The 17,762-nt window shown below is 37.2% G+C and overlaps 1 protein-coding gene and 1 long non-coding RNA gene across 7 annotated transcripts in view; one reads left to right on the top strand and one right to left on the bottom strand.

Annotated features, from left to right (window-relative positions):
• LOC118182924 (sushi, von Willebrand factor type A, EGF and pentraxin domain-containing protein 1-like) overlaps nucleotides 1-17,762 on the top strand; it is a 205,281-nt gene that overhangs the window by 38,397 nt on the left and 149,122 nt on the right. For all 6 annotated transcript variants that reach the window (XM_085824664.1, XM_085824665.1, XM_085824663.1 and 3 more), the window contains exons 5-6: nucleotides 341-520; nucleotides 13,772-13,863. In XM_085824664.1, coding sequence (XP_085680790.1) covers nucleotides 341-520; nucleotides 13,772-13,863 — 272 coding nt within the window. The remainder of the gene's footprint in view (nucleotides 1-340; nucleotides 521-13,771; nucleotides 13,864-17,762) is intronic.
• LOC118193847 (uncharacterized) overlaps nucleotides 1-17,762 on the bottom strand; it is a 95,335-nt gene that overhangs the window by 63,663 nt on the left and 13,910 nt on the right. The window lies entirely within an intron of this gene.

The raw sequence follows: 17,762 nt of genomic DNA, 5'->3' as shown, positions 1-17,762 counted from the left end.
CTAGTGTCAGCCACAGATGGCTCACGCGGTCTAAACGGAAAATCTAGTGTCAGCCACAGATGTCTGACGCGGCCTAAACAGAAAATCTAGTGTCAGCCACAGATGGCTCACGCGGCCTAAATGGAAAATCTAGTGTCAGTCGCAGATGGCTGACGCGGCCTAAACGGAAAATCTAGTGTCAGCCACAGATGGCTGACGTGGCGCTCAACGTGTTAAGTGTATCTATTTTTTTTAATTGTATTTTATTGTACTTTTATTGTAATTATTTGCATGATCCTTCGTTTTTTTATTAATAATGCATATTTAGATAATTTCAATTTTCTTCTTTTTAACCCTCTAGAGGGCTTGTGTGAAGCTCCAGTTGCGCCTGAGAATGGAAAGATTGTTATCAAGCCTAGCGTGCCTAGGATCGGAAGCATCGTCTCATATGCGTGTCACGATGGTTTCAGATTGCAAGGATCCGAGTCGGCAAGATGCCTTGAAACTGGAGAATGGACATTTCCAACTCCTAAATGCTTACGTAAGTCTAAAAAAATAACATTCACAATATATCCAGAGATATTATACATCGTATAGACCAAAGATATTACCCGGCTTTTATTTTCGCAATCTTTAGTCGTAGATACATATGTTACCGTGAAAGACCGAAATTGGAGAATGTCGACTTTCACCGGAGAATGTCAACATTCACCAAATACGTCGGTGAAAGATCGAATATTGCATTACATTCTTGTACATTCGGACCCTCACTGTGGATGTCGACAATCACAGATATGCTCTGGTGTAGGCCGAAAAGAGAGGAGTATATGTACACGCTGTCACTGCAAAAGGAAGTGTTCCCCAGATAAATGCAGATGTAAAAGCAAGGGCCTCTTGTGCTATTCAAAGTTTCATAACAGTTTACGTTGTTGCAATAAATAAGATTCGAATACATAATTTAGTAAGTTTTTAACTTCTACTATTTTCCTTTCTCGTTTTGAATGTACTGTGTGTTTTAAGTTCTTATATTGTTATGTTAAGTTTCAAAAGCGTTTTTCGCGACTGAATTACGGAGAAAAAAATATAATATTCTTACGTGTTCAACATTCACCATTATTACATGGTGAATGTCGACATTGACCGGTGTAAGTCAGAAATAAGAGTATTTGGAAAATATTTCGGACATACACGAAGCGATTATGTGAATGTTGACATTCACCGGTGAAGTCGACATTCTCCAGATTTCGGTGTTTTACCGTAACATATGTACTTCCAGTCACGAAAATGTTTTAAATAACGAAAAGATTCATATTTTTGAATTTTCAAAATTTCAAAAAGTTAATCTATATATATATATATAAAGAAGAATGTCTGCTTTTGTGTTTGTTTTGTTCGTGATATACTCAGTCACTACTATAGCTATCGTCACCAAACTTTGTACAATTTTTTCTGGGTCCTGGAATAGGTCGACATTCACATTCCCCCTCCAAACAAAGTCTATATATATGTAGGAACTGTCAAAAAATTAATTGGCTTAGAAATAAATCAGAGCAATATACAGTTTGATCTTCCTTTTGGTGGCGAAATAGACGTTTTTACCCCAGATGGTTCTGGAATGGATGGAGTGGGTGCCGCTGTGGTAATTTATTTTCATGGAGTGGTAAAAGACAATGTGAGAATAAAACTTAAACCAATGAATTTGGTTTATCAAGCAGAACTGTCGCATTGGCAGAGGCTTTGAACTGGATTAATAAAAAATCAACAGTCCGATGTTTTATAAATATTTATACCGATGCCTTATCTGCGTTTCAGGCACTCGCCCAACCAGATCATAAAAATCGACTGATTAATGAAGTAAAAGACTTGTTTAAAAAGGCTGAAAGAAAACATATTGTTAAATTTCACTGTGTAGAAGCACGCAGTAGAATGGTCGGAAATGAAAGAGCGGACACCCTTGCTAAAATGGCGGCACTTTGGGGATGGGACTGATAATTTTGATACCCAAGATTCAAGAAAAAAAAAAAGACCATTCCTGAAATGGAAAACTGGATTTATACAGAATGGAATTTTTGCTGTGAGTCTAATAAGAATAAAGAGTTAATGAAAAATATAAAGTTAAACAAGAAGATAAATATTGTTGCGTGCGTACGGGTTCGTTATGAAATGAATGCACAAGTCCGATGAAAAATGAACAAAAATTTATTATTATCACAACAGAAATGCTTAAATTTTCTCAAATTATCATGCAGTATCACAATATCTCACAGTAGTTATCTTTTAACTACTTAAATGTACAATAGAACGTAATTCAAAACAGCTAAAGAACGCTAATCCGCGAATTCGCTACAATCAACAAGAACAGTTTTCTAAATAACAACAAACTAAGCAACTACTACGAACTGAGATGTTTTCCTCCTTTTATAAGCTTTTAAAATCACGCGCTAGAATTTTCCAGTACTTTCTCGAAATCAAAATGAGATATTTATTTATTTAACGCACGCGCTCTTGTATTTTTAATTTTTCCGGCTTAGCTTTCTTTTAATATTCGTCACGCGCTGCACTGCGCGAGAAATAAAACCATTTAATTTATAATTGAACTAACATTAGCTTTTTAAATACCAAATTCGTAACACTGCCCCCTTCCCAAGGACTGCACGTCCCGGGCAGTACAATCCCTGGACAGGAAGCTAAACTTACAACTGTGGCATAAATGCAACTGAGGCATAAACATTACATTACAATATCAAACAATATAAACAATAAATGCAATAACTAACTTAAACAAATCAAATGCTATCAAATACTAAATACAAAACAAATACTAAATGCAAATCAAATACTAAATACAAATCAAATACTAAATACACATTTATAAACAAAAAGGACCATGGTCTGATACTATTTACAATTATTTACATTACGTACTATGGCCATAGTAATGAGCTAACCTGTCGTAAGAGTTCGAAGACTCACGGATCCGAACCACGACGTCATTCGTGTTCAGCACTGTATATGGACCATCCGAAGGTGACTGTAATTTAGGACTCAGTCCTTTTCGTTGAATTGGGTTCCACAACCACACCTTGTTTCCTTTGTTGGATCTCTGTCTAGTAGCTCTTGTGTCGCATCTGATCTTCATTTTCTCCGTCGCCAAGCTGACTCGCTTTCGTGCAGAACGGTGCATCCCCTCAAACCGGGCCTGGGCATCTTGGATGTGTTCCTCAGGCGATGAAGGCGCATCCGTAGGGCGACTAAACAGGCGGTCACAAGGCAGACGAACGTCTCGACCGAAGAGCTTCTGGGATGGAGAATAGCTGGTAGTCTTGAGTTTCTTTTCGACCCTGGTATGATTTCGGCAGCTTCCCGAGCTCGATCTTTCGGACAAGGCGTCGACATTTCCAGGCGAGGATCCCTTTTGAGGATGGATAGTCATGCCATCAGATGCCGAAAGCAGCTTATTGTTTTTGAAATCTAAGGAAAAATTGTATTTCCTTAAAAAGTCCAATCCGAGTATGCATGGATCTGTAATATCCGCCACATATGCCGTGTGATGGTAGGCGGCACTTCCAAACGTGATGTTTACGTTTAACTTCCCAGTTATGTCGATCTTGTCACCAGACGCAGTCTGAAGGGTAACACAGAATGGCGTCCAAATAAGTTTATCTTTAAACTGTTCAGCTAAATCTTTCCTAATGATGGTAACATTAGCTCCTGTGTCAATGATCATATTGCAAGGAACTCCATCGATATTCCCATTGATGGACAGTCCGTTATTGTTGCCACTCACTATAGAGATCTTAAGCGCTTTAAAACAGGGTTTTTCATTATCTGGCAACCTCCGTTCCTTGATATGGTCATTAATTTGTTTCCTGCGTCGTTGCTCAGAAATTGTCTCAATTTTCGTACCCTGGGGTATTCTGCAATTCTTTCGTACGTGGCCTTCAGCTCCACAGTTCCAGCACTTTGGTTTCTTGTCAGTCCTTTTCCTTGCCGTGGCATTTAATTGTCTGTTTAAATCGTATGCCTTATTTTCCGTGCTCTGGGGAGTTCTGCAGTTCCTTCGTAGGTGGCCTTCAACACCGCAATTCCAGCACTTTAGGGTCGGTTTTGTTTCACCACTATTCCGTCTTAAAGCATTCACTGGTCTTGTCAACTCATCCGTTTTATTATCCGTGCCCTGGGGGTGTTCTGCAATGCCGTCTTAGGTCACCTTCAGAACCGCATCTCCAACATCTTACAGCCACTTTGTTTTCCCTGCTACTCCGTATCAAAGCATCGACTTGTCTGGATAAATCATCTAAACGAGCCATCAGTTGATCCACTGGCTCATGGACTCGCACAGCTCTAACTGGGTAGCGATCTCTACGAGTGGCTTGCTGGGCTGCCTCGAATTTCATGGCGTATACTAGAGCGCTTTTTAAATCTTTTACATCCGCCATTCGTAGAGTTTTCTGTATTTAAGTATCCTGGATGCCGTCGATAAAGTATTGCAAGGACAGGATTTCCCTTGTTTCTGTCGGGCATTCCGAAAAGGCGAGATGGGACAGCCTTTCAACATCCGTGGCGAGCTCCTGAAGTGTTTCGGTAGGCTTCTGTTGACGAGATTTTAATTGGAGCCTGCTGTAGTCTTTTAAACACTTCTCGCCGAAGCGCAGCTCCAAAGCGCCGGATAGAGCTTCGAAATCTAGCCTTTGATTTTCGGGAAGCGTCTGCAGGATATCCGCTGCGTCTGCTCTCAGAGAAGCGGCGAGATGACAGGCCTTAGCTTGGGAATCCCATCCATTCGCATCCTCAACGATAGAAAATTGTGTCCTATACACCTGCCAGGAGGTCTTCCCATCATATGTAGATAGTTTCAGAACGGAACGAGCAGGCATCGATAAAAATTTGAAACCTTCAGAATTGTTTCCTACCGTCGCTATGCACTTCTTTAGGCTGTCTACTTCTTTGGCGACGGCAGCAGAAACCCTATCATCAATTTGTTGTTCGACGGCAGAAACTCTCTCTTCTATATGTTCTTTCACAGAAGAAATTCTTTCTTCTACTTGTTCTTTTACCGAAGAAACTCTTTCTTCTATTTGTCCAACTTTAGTTTCAACCGCGTCTATTCTGCCTTCCATAGCCTCAAATTTATTTTCTATTACGCAGGTAATTTCTCTTTTCATTTCGTCCTGACCTGCTTTCATCTCATTTTTAAGAGATTTCATCTCTTCCTTAACGGATTCCTGGCCCAATTTCATTTGTTCCTGTGCCGTTTTCATTTCTTCCTTGAGGGATTCCTGGCTCAATTTCATTTCTTCTTTAACGGACCTTTGACCAGCATCCATTTTCTCTTTAATTTCTTCTTTAAAAGATGTTTGGCCAGCTTCCATCTTTTCTTGGAAAGCAGCAAAAGCAGTAATGAGCTGTCTCAATTGTTCTTCCATCCCTCTTGTTATTGGCATTCAAATCCCACCGCTGCCACCAAAAATTGTTGCGTGCGTACGGGTTCGTTATGAAATGAATACACAAGTCCGATGAAAAATGAACAAAAATTTATTATTATCACAACAGAAATGCTTAAATTTTCTCAAATTATCATGCAGTATCACAATATCTCACAGTAGTTATCTTTTAACTACTTAAATGTACAATAGAACGTAATTCAAAACAGCTAAAGAACGCTAATCCGCGAATTCGCTACAATCAACAAGAACAGTTTTCTAAATAACAACAAACTAAGCAACTACTACGAACTGAGATGTTTTCCTCCTTTTATAAGCTTTTAAAATCACGCGCTAGAATTTTCCAGTACTTTCTCGAAATCAAAAAGAGATATTTATTTATTTAACGCACGCGCTCTTGTATTTTTAATTTTTCCGGCTTAGCTTTCTTTTAATATTCGTCACGCGCTGCACTGCGCGAGAAATAAAACCATTTAATTTATAATTGAACTAACATTAGCTTTTTAAATACCAAATTCGTAACAATATTATAAATAATGTTGATATAAATCAGGTAATGACTAATCATGGGCGTTTTCCGGCTTGTTTGAATCGGTTCCATCTACAGGGTTAGGGTTATTAAATTATGGCAAAGTGCACGAGGGCTATGTGCCTAAAGGGAGGGATGCCTTAGTGGAGGACTTTCTAAGGGAAAATGGCTCGTATACACGTTACTCATGGCGAAAACCACGAAAACGCCCATGCAGCCAGCCCGTTCGCTGGATTCGAACCTTGGACCGAACTACCAGTGTTCAGCGTCTTTACCGCTCGGCCGCCTGTGGGCCCGGTTCCATCTACAGAATAATGATAAATGCTTAATTTGTGATAAGTTTGGAGACGCCAGGCACTTCGTCGTTGAATGTACGCTTACCCGGAGTGCAAGAGAGAAATACAGAAAGAATTTTAAGGAGGATTTTAAAAGGAACTATTCAAATTTGAAAGATTTTGCAGAGACAATAATGAAGATTATAAATACGAACAAAGATAGAGTGGGAATTCGGCACCGAGACTCAGATTTTGGACTTTATATGTTTCACCCCCCTTATATATATATTTTTTTTTTTTTCCTGGCCAGTCCCATTTTTTGATCATATACGGCCGGTTTGTGCCGGCTAGCAGGATCGAGGCTGTGCCCTTATAATAACAATAGAATAATAATACAGTTTGATCATATTTAGACTTATTAGGAATGCTTTCTTAGAGTTGGCAGCAAGAATTGAAATTCAAAGCTAAGATTTAAAGATGCCAGCAGTTTTTTATTAGTATCTTGCATTTTGTATTTTGTGCGTCGTATGTGTATTTACTGTGTGTTCAGTTCCATTAAAATGTATTTGTAATCAAGAAGCCTCATAGATTTAACTTCTGCCGACCATATGTACTCTACAGATTATCAGAAGTGGGATATATAAGTCTACATACATATATTTTACGCGAATTTAACGAACTTCTGATTAAAAACTCAGCGATCTGAAAGCTTTGCATCGCCACTCAGCAAAAGCGTAAGATAAAATATGTTTCAAATTTAATCAGAATAGTCGGCGATATAAAACAAGTATGTTGCCACTGGGGAACTGCCCGGACCAGATGGGAAAAAATATTGCATATCCCAAAGCATTTCAATAAACAGCATTAAAACGCAAACACTTCCTTTCCTTTAAGTAGCATTACAACGCAAGCCGGGTAAAGCTAGTTTTATATAAAATACGAAATCTAACGTTTTACACGTCTCTTCTCATATTTTTCATCTTATATTTAAAAGCGTTTTGCACTCGTCATAGAAAATAAAACAGGAAAGGTTTCACTCCCATGCGGCAAAAATTGACCGACAGATTTATGTTCAAAATTTGTGATTTTTGAAGTTTTTCTTCAATTTGTACTAATTGTCAGTTAATAAATACACTGGTTATCATAAATTAAGGAAAAATCACAAAAATAGCGATAACTCCCTCAAAAATAAGCCAAACCGTGTAAAATTTGAATATGTTGCCAAGTAAGAGCAGCTGAATAAAACTCTAATATGCAAATTAGTGGCGCTGTACTCGGAATACTTCATCTGCGAGGAGCATAAAAGTCCATGTTTGAGAGCAAGTCCACATATTTCACTGTGATAGTGACATCACAAATCTGAGATAGCCGATTCGTAACAATGATCTCCAGGCATCATTTGCCTGGAGAACTACGATAGAAAGCCAATGGGAGACTAGAGGCAGGACAAAGTCAAACAGAAGTGGCCAGATGGCTAAATGGGAGTCCTTCTGTGGTTCATAGACTTTGGAGGCAATTTCAAATCACAGATTCGGCACTTAGGAGGTTCAGCCAAGGACGGCCAACCGCTACGACGAGCGCCGATGACCGATATTTGACATTATGTGCACTCAGGAATAGAACCGCTACTCCGACTTCTCTTAGATCCTCCCTTGCTGCAGCCACCGTAAAGTTGGTGTCAACGTCAACTGTACGTAGAAGGCTTCCCGATGGTGGTCTGTATGCGAGGCGAACAACCATTTGCGTGCCGCTTAAGTCACGCCATAAGAGGGACCGTTTGCAGTGGGCACGACAACATGTCCACTGGACGCCTGAGCAATGGAGGGCTATTCTCTTTCAAATGAGTCCAGGTTTAGTCTAGAACGCGATAGTAGACGTTATTTGATATGGAAAGAACCTGGAACCCGTTATCATCCGTCAAACATCCGTGAAAGAGATGCATACGGAAGAGGCAGTGTCTGTGTTTGGGGTGGCATCTCTTTGGGTGGACGCACAGACCTCCGTGTTTTTCCAAGAGGAACCGTGAATGCTCATGTTTATAGAGATGACATCCTTGATGCTTATGTGCGCCCATATGCCGGTGCAATAGGTGATACTTTCCTGTTACAGGACGACAATGCAAGACCACACGGGGCTCGCATCGTATATGATTATCTTCAACTGGAAACAATTATGCGCATGGAGTGGCCAGCTTGATCCCCGGACTTGAATCCTATCGAGCATGTTTGGGATGCTTCAGAGAGACGTGTAGCTGCTCTCAATCCGCCCTCTCACACCCTTGCTGCGCTTGCAACTGCTTTGCAAGAGCAATGGCTCTCGCTTCCTATGGAACTGACAGACCGCATAATTGAAAGCATCACACATCGCTATATTGCTTCTAGAGGCGATCATATTCCATATTGAAGGTACTTTTACTTTAGCAAACTGACATCTTCGATTTGTTCATTTTATACATGTGCTAATTTCTATACTACCATAATTGTCTGGTAATATCTTTTTATGTTATTTGATACCTTACTATGTGTTGTATATTGTGGGTAAGTTTCATAAAATTCTACATGTAATTTTTTCAATAATCGTGATTTTTGTGATTTTTCCTTAATTTATGATAACCAGTGTATATAATTTTCCATATTAAGCCACTTTACAAACTGGTTGTTTATAACTCGAGCTGTGCTTGAAGTTTGCACACTAGTCTATTCCTTACGAATTGCTTTACACATCAGTCTTCAAATTTAACGCAAATCTAGCTAAGATGTTAATGTTGGTTAATAATGACTTCTAATCTTTTAGTGCACCAGTACAAGGTTTGGTCTGGTTTAGTTTATTATGGCAAAGCGCACAAGAGCTATGTGCGTAAGGGGAGAGATGGCTTTGTGAAGATTTTTCTGAGGGAAATGGCTCGTATACACGTTACACATAGGCAAAACTACGGAAACGCCCATGTAGCCAGCCGGTTCTCTGAAATTCGAGCCTAGGTGAGAACTACCAGTGTTTATCTGTTTTACCGCTCGGCCACTGGTGAGCCCTCCACGAAGGTATTCCTCCCTTTGCATAGATAGCCCTCAAGTACTTTAATATAATCAAATAAACCAAGTCCAACCATAATGTTTTCTTCTTTCAGAGTAACAAGTTGTTTATAGGATGAGCTAGTACAGTTTTGTTTCTTTATGCTATTGATTACATTGTCAGTATGCTTTAAATTCATTCGGAAACGGATACATATCATGTAGAAAGAATGCATCATCAGATACGGAAGAAGCCCTCTATTATAAGACGGAGAAACACAGTTTCTTTCATGCAGAAGGGGGGGGGAATAAAAGAATAATGTAATTCTCAAACATCAAAATTTCAAATATGTTGAGTACAAAAGATATTTTTTCTGGCCTAGATTTAATTAATTAAAAAAAAAGATGATATGGACACTTCATGACTTCATTGTGTGGTCTATTAAATTATATAAAATGCAGAAAAACCTTAAATATCATACACAATAAAAAACAATTGAAAAGATAGATTTTACGATTAAAATTTAAATTTGTGTGCAAAAACAAACAATTCAGCTAACGGACAGGAAGGCAAAATTTTCAGCGCACAAAATTGAAAGTTATCTTTTGGTCCCACTGGGCAAAAATGACTCTGAAGGTGGTGCACCAGCTGACTTTATTCACTGTCCTACTAAGAGTTTTAAATTTAAACAAATGACGGCCTCGTTAGGATAAGCGCCACTCTTAGATTGTTGATAATTTCACAAGTATTGCGTGTAGATTAACTAAAAGTATAAAAAGCTTAATCGGAACATAACAGCAACATAATTCAATCACTTTTAAAACAAAACAAAAATGAACAATTTACAAACATATAAGAATAAAAGAACAGAGTTCACCGATCCGGGTAAGAAGATGTGTTTGTATATATGTACGTTTGGTACGGCCTATTGCAACAAAAAAAAGGGAGGTGCACAACTGCATGTTATTGCAGTCCTGTATACAAAATTTCAACGCTATACGGCTGATCGTTTTTGAGATGTGTGAGATTCATACGTACATACACACGTCACGAAAGAAACTCCTTTTGAATCCATTTTAAATCCATTCTATGATCCTTTTGGGGAAAAAATAGTCCATTATTCTGTTCCTATGCACAGATGTCACACACACAAAAAAAAAAAAAAAAAAAAAAATCGTTCAAACGGGTTTGAGAGAGGTCAGAATGGATGTTTTCGTTGAAATATGATACCCGATGTTTTTCGCGATTTTAGTACTTCCTTTACTTCGTATAAGGAAGTAAGTATGACTTTTCTCACAGTAGTTAATTATTATGTTTTTTTTTTTTTAATGTTTTATGCCATTGAGTTGATGCCATGAGTTGGTGTAGTCAAAAGGCGATTACAGAAAAATATAATAATAAATATTAATAATAATAAAAAAAGGAAATTTAAAGGCTTTCAGATTTTATATTATGCCCAAAAGGCCGTTTGTTTAACGTTTTGTCTGTTATCTTTATTTATTAAATATCATGTTTTCGCACTTAAAACACATAAAATTGAATTCAACAGCAATATCACAAAATATTTAAAAACAGGAAAACAGCCTATATTTAGAATTTCAGATACACATTCTCGCGCGCTGGAGATAAAAATGGTTTTTTACCGTACTGTGTTGCCATTGCTCGATTGGAAATCGGTGACTTTGTTAATGAAAAATTCGTTAAAGGTTCACAAAATTTGAAATAAATAATAAAAGAAATTCGGGCTTCCAAGTGCCCATGTTCGGTTGGAAGACTGCGTTATTCAAAATTTGGTGGGTCTAGGTACCGCGTTTTTTCACAATGCGAGAAACATTCATGCAGATTCTTCATTATTTAATTTCTTTAAATATTATGCATGGCGATTATATTGGCTGGCAACAGTTTGAAAAATGAAACCACGCAAAATGCCGTTTGGAAATTAAAATGATGATTCGCGAAAATGGTGTCAAGGATTCAAGTTATTCAGCATGTGTTGAATACACTATGAACTTTGTGTAAAATGCTTAAGACTTGATGTATGCCGAGCTAAAAGAGGCTAACATAGCTGAATAATTGATTATACAGATTTCTGCCAGTCAATGATTGTGTTTCTTTAACCTGAAGGTGGCATTAAATAAACTGACAAGTGATTATTAACGGGAGACCCGTTTCAAGAATTCATGTACTCATATATGGCTCTCTGTAAATATTGTATCCAATTCAGCCATGCTTGCTGCATGATCTATTTAAATCTGGGGTTAGTAGATCCATATTTAATCTTAATTCAAAGCTTTGTCTGTACGTGCCTCAAATAGCAGTAAATATGAAGCACGTGGATTAATCGCGTAGTTTTGGATTATCAGTTACTTCTTGCATGGCCGTCTGGATAACCGATTTCTTCAGCTCGGCTTTTGGGCCACCACTATCATACGAGTTACTGTTGGTATCCCATACAGGGATTAGGCAACGCTTACCCATAAATAGAATTATTGTACCCAGTATTTAATGTAACTTAGCTGGTGGAGACTCAGACCAAAGGGCTCATTCCTGCCATACGGACTGTGAGTTTACTCGACTGGTAATATAACTTAAAGCGAAATTAAGAAAAGAAGTTTGGCATTGAAGCGAAAAAGTGGGTATCTACTAATATGGCTCACAGTAATGCGTGGAAACCATGGACGGGGTACAAAATAATGCGAATACTTGTGAAATAATTATAAAATCTTTATAAATAGGAGTTAGACGAACCTTTTACTGTAAGGTGAGATTTCCTGTATACGTAAAAGCACATGCAGGCTACCTGCCTAAAGGAATGGATGACCTTTTCAAGAGAAACTTCCACATATCCACATGAGAAAACCCATGAAAGTGCCCATTCAAGTAGCCCATTTGCGTGGGCTCGAAGAACAAGTGTTCAGTTGGCTGTAACCATGCAACCATTGCTAGACCTTCAACCTTTCTATGAAGTACTTATTATACGGGATGTGAGATGGATACGTAGAGATTTTGTACAACAGTTTAACCGAATAGGAAGCCATTCCTCCAATAAAACAGCTTCTAATTTTAGAACGAAATTTGAACTCCAGATATCCCCACACATTTTCTTTAGTGTTCAAGCTAGGAGAGTGACCGAGTGCACATGAGATATCTTACTTCATCTTCCTGCTCTTCGATCTAGGCTTGAACATCCCAGTGAACCCATCGTTCTTGAACAGGGATCTATCCGATCATCCTTGAACAGTGTAGAAAGGAGGATGTTTAAAAATTAGAGCGGTCGCTCTCCAAGGAATAAAATGTGAACGAAAGGCTGGAATGATCCGCCAGAATGATACGTCAGCGACTGACTGTTACATTCCCATGTAACATTTTGTGAAACGTAACGTTTTCTATAAGTTCATACAAAGTTCAAAAACATAAAAATTTCCAAAAGTGTCCACAATTTTGGCCACCACTGTAGGACAGCAAGCGAAGCTGAAGTATTTCTATAGTGATTAGGGAAGCCGAGTACGATACAGAAGGGCCCGAATTCGAATCACGGAGAGAGCATGGTTGTAACTGACCGCCCCTTCATAGGAGGTAACGATGGCCGCCTATTAGGTGCCTCCGCAATAAAATGGCCATCACTTCCGGTCTTAGGAGTGGCCATTGTCGAAAAAAGACAAAATAGTGCCCACCCTTCGGGGACGGGGAAGCAAAGCCAGCCGCTTAGGTATATATTAGGTTCTCTTGGCCTTTTTAAATGTTAAACTTTCGTTTGAATCTTGAAGTAGGACACTTCGTGGGCGGTCCAGTGGCCTTCCAGCCTTCTTTCCCTACCAGCGACCTCTCGAGAGGAATTTCAGCTCGCCGTGTATTTTGAATCCCCCTTTCCGCACATACACTATACGCTTACAAAGATCCACACCGTCTCCAGGATTCGAACCCGAGACTATCAGTATGGCAGTCAACTTCAATAACCATTATACTGTGTGTATCTGGGCGCCATTGTGTATCCGTAGTCGTATGGCTTTTTTTTTTTTTTTTTTGACGTTCAGATAGAAAGTCTGCTAGCACTTGGATTACCATCGTAGTCGTAATTTTATATGCGCTGTAAACTAATAAGGAGAAAGCGCTGCAAAGAATTGAATATGATGTGAACTGACATTTTTTGTAACCCTACGCAGAGGCACCATTAAGCACAATACGTTCTATAATTCTTCTATACTGATGAGGTGTGGTGGTAGTCTCCATTTTAATGTGCAATTTGTATGTTATGGGTAACAACAAACACTCTGTTTTTTATTCATTGCATAAGTCATGTGAACTAGCTAATATGAAAAATTTAATTTAATTTACACCATTTGCAATAAAATTATTGCATAAATTTGTATTATTCAAATACTTTTTTTCCCGTACTGTATGTCATAAATTGTACTAGTCACGATTGGTTTTTTCTGTTATAAATGAGAGATATTTCTTCTGTTATATATTGTGACGTTTCAACAAATATTTCATAACTATGGTTCATTAATATACTTTTTGTTCAATTATTACAGATCCGTGTAAAATTCCGGACCTTGTACCTCATGGAAAAATAGGAGTCTATAAAACTAGTGGTTATTATGGACGGACTCCAAAACTTGAGACTGTAAGTTCGAATTTTTTGCTCTATAAATCTATATGAATTTTTACCTTTGAATGCTTAAATACTTGTCAACATATTAGTAAATTTAATTTGTAAATGCATAGAGAATTATATACTTTTATATATAAATTTGAAAACGTCTTAATATTTGCTGCTGTAAACTGTAAAAATTTCACTACAAAATGTGATACGATTGGGATTCATACTTTGACAGCGGCCCACCAGCGGCCGAGTGGTAAAGTCGCTGAACACTGGTAGTTCGGTCCGAGGTTCGAATCCCGCAAACGGGCTGGCTGCATGGGCGTTTTCGTGGTTTTCCCCATGTGTAACGTGTATACGAGCCAGTTTCCTTTAGAAAGTCCTCCACGAAGGCATCCCTCCTCTTAGGCAGATAGCCCTCGAGGCTTTGCCATAATCACACACACACACATACTTTGACAGTGTGCCTCTGTCTATGATTATAAAACGTCCGGGATAAAAATGAAAAAAAATTTTATAGTTAAACGCTGTTAAATAGTAAAATTAAAAATTAGATCATTCATGTAAAAATTAATTCATTTTCGAGGACATATTTTAAGTGATCAGTAAATTCATTTTGGAATATCTTGCAAAGATTTGCTTTGGTTCTCCCTTTAAAAAAAAAAAAAAAAAAAAAAAAAACATTTTTTTTCATATTTCGATTCTACGACTTAAATTATGCGTAGATAATAAATTTTGTAATTTTTGGTGAAAATTTATGCAGAAATTTAAAAATTTATCTTGGCGCACTTTTTTTCATTTTGCGCCAAAAATAATTCACTTGGCCAACTTCTTAATTTATAGCAACCTATTTTCCTTTCCCTTATTTCTTTGCATACGTGCGGGAAAAAGGTCATCTTTCATACCTTCAAACAAAGTGTGTAAACCGCATTTGGCGTTATCATCGCTTATAACGAATATGCCAAGCAGGTATGCTTAAACATATATCTACTTTAAGATGATGATAAAAATTTTATAGGTTTTAATTCAAGCATTTTTTTCGAAAAATTTATAAAAAATATTTAAAAATACAAATTTTTAAAATAAATCATAAAAAGGGTGAATTTTATTTGGAATGAACCCAAATTTCGAAATTTTAAAGAAAGAATTAAATAAGTTTAACAAAAAAGATACATTTATAAATATGTACCGAATTAATACGGAGAAGCTAAAATTTTGAGAGTTAATTTTTTAAAAACTACACGTGCGACTTTTACAAGACTTGGTACTTTGGCATAATTTGAGTCGTAGAATTGAAATATGGGGAAAAAATCGGTGTGTTATTTCAGAAAAAGATCCGATTTTTGTCAGAATATCTATGTTAGAACAAAGCTATATATAAATCTAATGTATATCCCAATTCCCGCTTTCGAGACATGAAAAACGCAAGTTAAATTTCCACTATCGGTCCAGTAGAACGGGAGATACTTCTAGTATTCTTTCTTTTAAAATTAACTTAAATTTATATATGTAAGATAAAAAGGTACTATTCGGTTTCGAGGGCCGTAAAAAATAGCCAAACTATTGTGATGCCAATGCTGCCAAAAATAATTGCGGCAACCCTAATCATTGCGGCAAGAAAGGAAGTATAATAGTAAATAACTATCTAAGATTGATGTTTTAATTTAGATTAAAGGTTAATTTCACATAATACTTTTTTATTATAGTAATTTATATGAAAAAAGCTAAACATGACTGAAGGAAGCATAAGAGTCAATAACTATTTCAGATCATTATTATAATTTATATAAAAATGGCTGAACATAACCGAATGGATGCCTGCATCGTTATTTCGCTACCGACTTATCGCTAAAGCATAATTTCATCTCGTTGGTTGTTCAAACGTAATTTTCTGTAATGAATGATGCCTTTTCTTTGAGAATATTCTCGGTAAAGTGCAGAATCGCTCCCTTATTTGTTTGCCGCTTTTTACAAGGGTAAAAACAATTGAATTTTTGTCGATTTTCTTTTACTTTTTAAGTGAAAATAGGTCGATTTGTACATAGATAAAGTCAAGGGTGTGCGTAGTGCCATTTTTGTGCAATTCTGGGATTTTTTTTTTTAAGTAAAAGTAGGTCGATGCGCACATGGATACCGAGTACGTGCTAATTCTTAAAAACGCATCAAGCAGTGGGTGATTCTGCACTTCACCCAAAATCCTATTGCAGACTTTACGTCGTGGGCAATTCCCAAATTGTTAAATCCATAAGGATATCAAAAAAGGATTTAAAATTAAAAAGGATTTAAAATTTAAACTAGTATGTTAATGGCGTCATAAGAAATATAGAACTATATAAACTTATGCAATCTGAAATCAAGGCGTACGCTAGATTTGGCGCGCTGTTAAATGGGCGCGTTTGCTAGATTTGGCGCTTTTGCGCATACATTTTCGCTGCAATTGTTTTACGGCCCTCAAAACCGAATAGTACGGATAAAAAATATGGAAATCGGGTTCATAATTTAATTTAGCAATAGTTAATTCCTTATTTTTAAATTAGGTATTTTCTCTCTGTATTTTGAAATGAGTAATAACTTTCCTGGACTGCATCATTTTATATCAGTCTATGTCATATGGCTCGCATATTGCTGATGATGTATCTGAATCTGAACCTGAATTGAAAATTTCGAGAACTGAAACCTTTCTCTTAATATACAACTTGAACCGAAACCTTCTGTTAATGGGGTAGCAATACTGGATACTGCGCACACTTTAGCTTCTAACTTTCTCCTCTTAAAATGCTATTTCGCTGTGCTCTCTTTCTATCGCAACAGTATCAAAAATGCAAATAGTCTGGAAATATGATCAGAGTGCCAAGTGAGTTGTTGCCACAAATATCAATTGAAATAAAAATAAATATTTAATCTTCCTCAGCTGCGAAATATTCTCTTCATTATGGATGCAACATTCTACGTTCTACGCCATCAACTTTGCTATGTCGTTTTCATCACACACACACACATATACATATATATATAATTCTGGTACTTCCGATTGTAATAAAAAAGAGAAATGCACAACTAGATTTTATAGGAGTTCCATATACAAAATTTGAACATTCTACAGCTAATCGTTTTTGAGTTATGCAAGATACATGCGTATGTGCGTGTAGACGTCACGAAAAAATCAATTTTACAATCCGTTTTGGAATAAAGAGTCCTTTATCCTGTCATTACGTTCAGACGCCATGCAAATAAGTAGTTAAAAGAGACTTCGGAACGGTCAAGATGGATATTTCCGTTTAATTCGTGATAACCGAAAATTTTCGCGGTTACGGTACTTCCTTTACTTCATACAAGGAAGTAAAAATAGAGAGAGAGAGATTTAGTTACTCTCGGCGGGGATGTATTAATTTTTTTTTTTCAAGCCAAACATTTTTAAGAAAATGAACATAATATCAGTTTTTAAGTGTAATTTTTATTTCTGTTTATTAATAAAAGTTTACCTCTCACACGTGGAATTCGAACAGCGAATAAAACAGCAGCATACCAAGTGAACTGGAGAATAAAAATCTTCTGTTTAATTTCCATCTATTCTCAGGTTTTGAGTCATCTTGCTGATATCGTAGTGATTCAACATTACTTCCTTGTACAAAGTAAAGGAAGGATTGAAAAAGTTCCATTTTGACCTCAGTCGAATGCAATTTAGCGATGTTTTCCGTGACATCTGTACGTAAGGATAGAATAAAGGACCCTTTTCCCTAAAGAGAGTTATAAAACTAATTTAAAATCGATTCAGAAGAGATTTTTTCGTGGCGTCTGCGTATGTATGTATGAAATTCAGCGTACGTGTATGCATAACAGTGTCTGTACAGTGTATGTATCTCGCATAACTCAAAAACGAGTAGCCTCACATCGTTTAAATTTTGTATATAGGGACTGCTACA

The sequence above is a fragment of the Stegodyphus dumicola genome, chromosome 10, assembly GCF_044657685.1.
Source record: "Stegodyphus dumicola isolate Sdum_Otavi_A_Nest chromosome 10, ASM4465768v1".
NCBI lineage: Eukaryota > Metazoa > Arthropoda > Arachnida > Araneae > Eresidae > Stegodyphus > Stegodyphus dumicola.
The sequence above is the reverse complement of the archived record's forward strand: the minus strand, read 5'-3'. Positions and strand labels throughout refer to the sequence as shown.